Consider the following 3,034-nt stretch of genomic DNA (forward strand, 5'->3'; position numbering starts at 1 on the left):
CATACAGGATGCTAAAACTAAAATTTGAGTTGGTTATGTAGGCTTTGGAGATGAATTGCTTCATTATTTTTAGCCTTTTTTGCGAGATAATTTGCGACAAATTACATGCTATAAGCGAGTACTCAAAAACTGATCTCAATTGTCAAACAAGAATAAAGATTAGAAAATCTTGAAGAATCAAACGAGAATAGATACACAGGTATTTTGGGATTTTTTGAAATTTAAGGGGTATATTGAAAATTTCCACAAATTAGAGGGGTATTTTTGTAATTTCCCCAAAAAAAAAAAGGACATGAGAGGAAGACTTAAATTTTTTGAGGGACAGATTGTACTACCAAGGCCTTTAGCAGGCAAAAAAGCGCATTTCCTAAGTTACAAGCGCGAGCGATGGACAGCCGAGACGACGCCAGAGATCTGCACAAGTCCATCATACAGGCATCGACGGATGTCGAGTTTCTTTTCTCTGATCCTGCTGAAGGGATTCGGTGGATTCCCTTCCCTTCGCTCGACCCTTCGCCTCCTCGGTTCCAGGAGGATGAAAGGTTCCAGTATATGGGCCGCACAGGGTATTCTAGGCTGCGAGACGCTGTTTTAGGCCTGTGCAGTCGGATGAAACATCTGGAGTGCCTTCCTGTCAGGCCCAGCAGGCCCCCTAGACATTGTTTCAAGAAAGCTTTATTGTGGGGAACGATGGGATCTGGGAAGTCGTACATGCTTGCAGCACTGGCCTGTGATTTACTTTCATGTTTCCACAAACTTAGTGCAGGAAAGCAGCGGGTTCTCTACATCTCCGACTGTGAACAGTTGTGTTTCCCACTTAGCAGGATTGAGATGTTTCAAAGGGCTTTACTTCTCTCCTATGCCGATGCGGGAGAAGACATGCACGCAAGAATCTCTGCTGTCGAAGATGATTTATCCCTTGTAAGCTTCTTAAGAATGGAAAGAGCATCAGGGGTACAGGTCTACTTGATTCTTGATCAGATTAACGCCTTGGAAGACAGCATAGGTGATACTTCACTCAATCAGTCAAAAGACGATGCTTTAAAGGTCATAAGGATGCTGACTGAGTTGGCTTTAACCGTGCAAGGTGCATCTGCTAACAGTGAGAACGCTGCAAAGTGGGGCGGGAAACAGCCCAAAATAGCTCTAGTAGTCCATCATGGCTTGATGATGAAGAGTTCACACAATGGTGTCAGTACTTTGGTGAAAATGAAACAACTGCCCTTCACCGTGTTCTAGAGTCTCCCCAAGACTTGCAGAGGGTTGCTGATGCGACTGGTAGGGTGCCCCTGTTTCTGAACTGTTGGAGCCAGTCGTGCACCCCAGAAGAGGGGTGGAATTTCTTCATATCTCTACCAGAGGTGGGCCATGCAAAGTATGATATTCCAAATAAAATAAAGTTTCAGTCCAAGGAGGCGAATTGGAGTCTGATTAAAAAGGCATACATGGGATTCTTGACAAAGGGAACAGTTCATGCATTGTCGGAGTGCTATGACTGTAGGTACTTCTATATTGATCGAGATGATGGTTCCATTGGACAGTGTGTTTGTGGTGTTTTCAGGGACATCCTTGTACAAGCAATGCTAGAAGAAGAGAAGGACTGCATATTTGCACCAGAATGGGGGCATGCAATTACACGGGAGGTGAGAAAGGCAAGTCCAAATATGAGCCTCCTGAGATTTATGGTAGAGCACGAAGTGCTTGCTACGATTGCCCGAAATGGGTTTTACATGCATGGTAAATGCATCAAATGTAACAATGTGGTTTGGTTTAAGAAAGGAAGTGAGTTTTTTCTCAACCTACAGGATGGCTGTACTCTCTATGTTCCTTCAGCCTTTAGTTATAACCAGGTAGATGCAGTGTTGAGGGTGAAGGTGGCATCGAATGCCAAAGACGTGAGAACTTTGCACATTATTGGAGTTCAGGTTACCCTTGGAGCTTTAGCAAGCCATGAACACTCAGAAAATGAGTTTTTCTCGCCCAAGGTAGTGGGATGTTGGTATGTTGGCCACCTTGAGGAAAATGTGGGTCGGTGGTTCGTGTGGGTGGCACGGAAGGCGGAGATCGAAAAATATTCAAGTGATGTAGAGCAAATCAGTTCGATCCTATTTTGGAAAGATAAGGTCCCCGCCAAAACAAGGAACAAGAATACCCAGGAGTTGGACCGTTTGGTGTTGTTTACGCCCGTTGAGCGATATGAGCCGATTTTAAGCGAGTTGATGTGATAAATGATGTTTGGTTCAATCTCTACCAAGGTTAAAACTTCTCCTTGCTAGGAGGTCTCACCTAATCATTTTGGGGGTGAGGAGTCTCATCACATTCTTCTCGAATCCTTTGCATCCAGCTCCACTTAAATCGCTCTTTTGAAAGCAACTCCCCTCAAATAATTGTTAACCACACGAATGCCCTTATGCATCCATCTCTTCCCCTCTAGTGGAGCCCTTTCACAAGTCCATCAATTTGTACTTTCAATGATTAACCAATTCCGTTTTGCATTGTTCAATTTACCCTTTTTGACTTGCCAAGATCATGTGCATGCGATGTGCGTCTTTTTTTAGAGCGTTCTTGAAATTGTTAGTGGAGAATGGACTCTTCCAAAAATTGCACACCTCTTTTCTATAATTAAATCACTCGGAGAATAGAAAAGATGTATGTCACCGTTTTCTTGTATGCACCCAATTTTCAAATCTTTATAGGCATTAGAGATATGCGACCTTTTCTTGGTGTATGATTCTAATCTATGCATATTCAGTAAATGAGCCTTGGTGGAGGGAAGTGGTGGTTTTGCAGGATGAGTTATATACATTAAAGATATGTGGCATTTTTTGCGCGTATGATTGTAACCTATGCATATTTAGTAAATGAGCCTTCCGTCTCGTGGTGGAAAGAAGCGACGGTTTTGCAAGATAAGGGCTAGATTTCCATAGATAATCGTGGTGCATCATTTGCCTATGCAACTTAATTTATGCCATAAGACCAATTTTAAAAACTTGTGTCCAATAATTAATCAAACCATTATATATTTTTAATATAC

The 3,034-nt window shown here is 42.6% G+C and overlaps 1 protein-coding gene across 1 annotated transcript; it reads left to right on the forward strand.

The window, feature by feature from the left end:
- Positions 1 to 387: 387 nt before the first annotated feature.
- Positions 388 to 2,225, forward strand: LOC147460639 (uncharacterized). Its single transcript, XM_086503677.1, has 2 exons — positions 388 to 1,087; positions 1,135 to 2,225. Exons 1-2 carry the CDS (start codon positions 388 to 390, stop codon positions 2,223 to 2,225), a joined length of 1,791 nt encoding a protein of 596 aa, XP_086359803.1.
- Positions 2,226 to 3,034: the final 809 nt, after the last annotated feature.

The sequence above is a fragment of the Adiantum capillus-veneris genome, chromosome 3 (assembly GCF_014529385.1).
Source record: "Adiantum capillus-veneris isolate H3 chromosome 3, ASM1452938v2, whole genome shotgun sequence".
Lineage (NCBI taxonomy): Eukaryota > Viridiplantae > Streptophyta > Polypodiopsida > Polypodiales > Pteridaceae > Adiantum > Adiantum capillus-veneris.

Excerpts from the sequence above, each read along its gene's own strand:
- LOC147460639 (XM_086503677.1), top strand. The coding sequence starts at position 388 with ATGGACAGCCGAGACGACGCCAGAGATCTGCACAAGTCCATCATACAG. Across the intron at positions 1,088-1,134 it reads GTTGGCTTTAACCGTGCAAG|CCCAAAATAGCTCTAGTAGT; the intron begins GTGCATCTGCTA and ends GGCGGGAAACAG.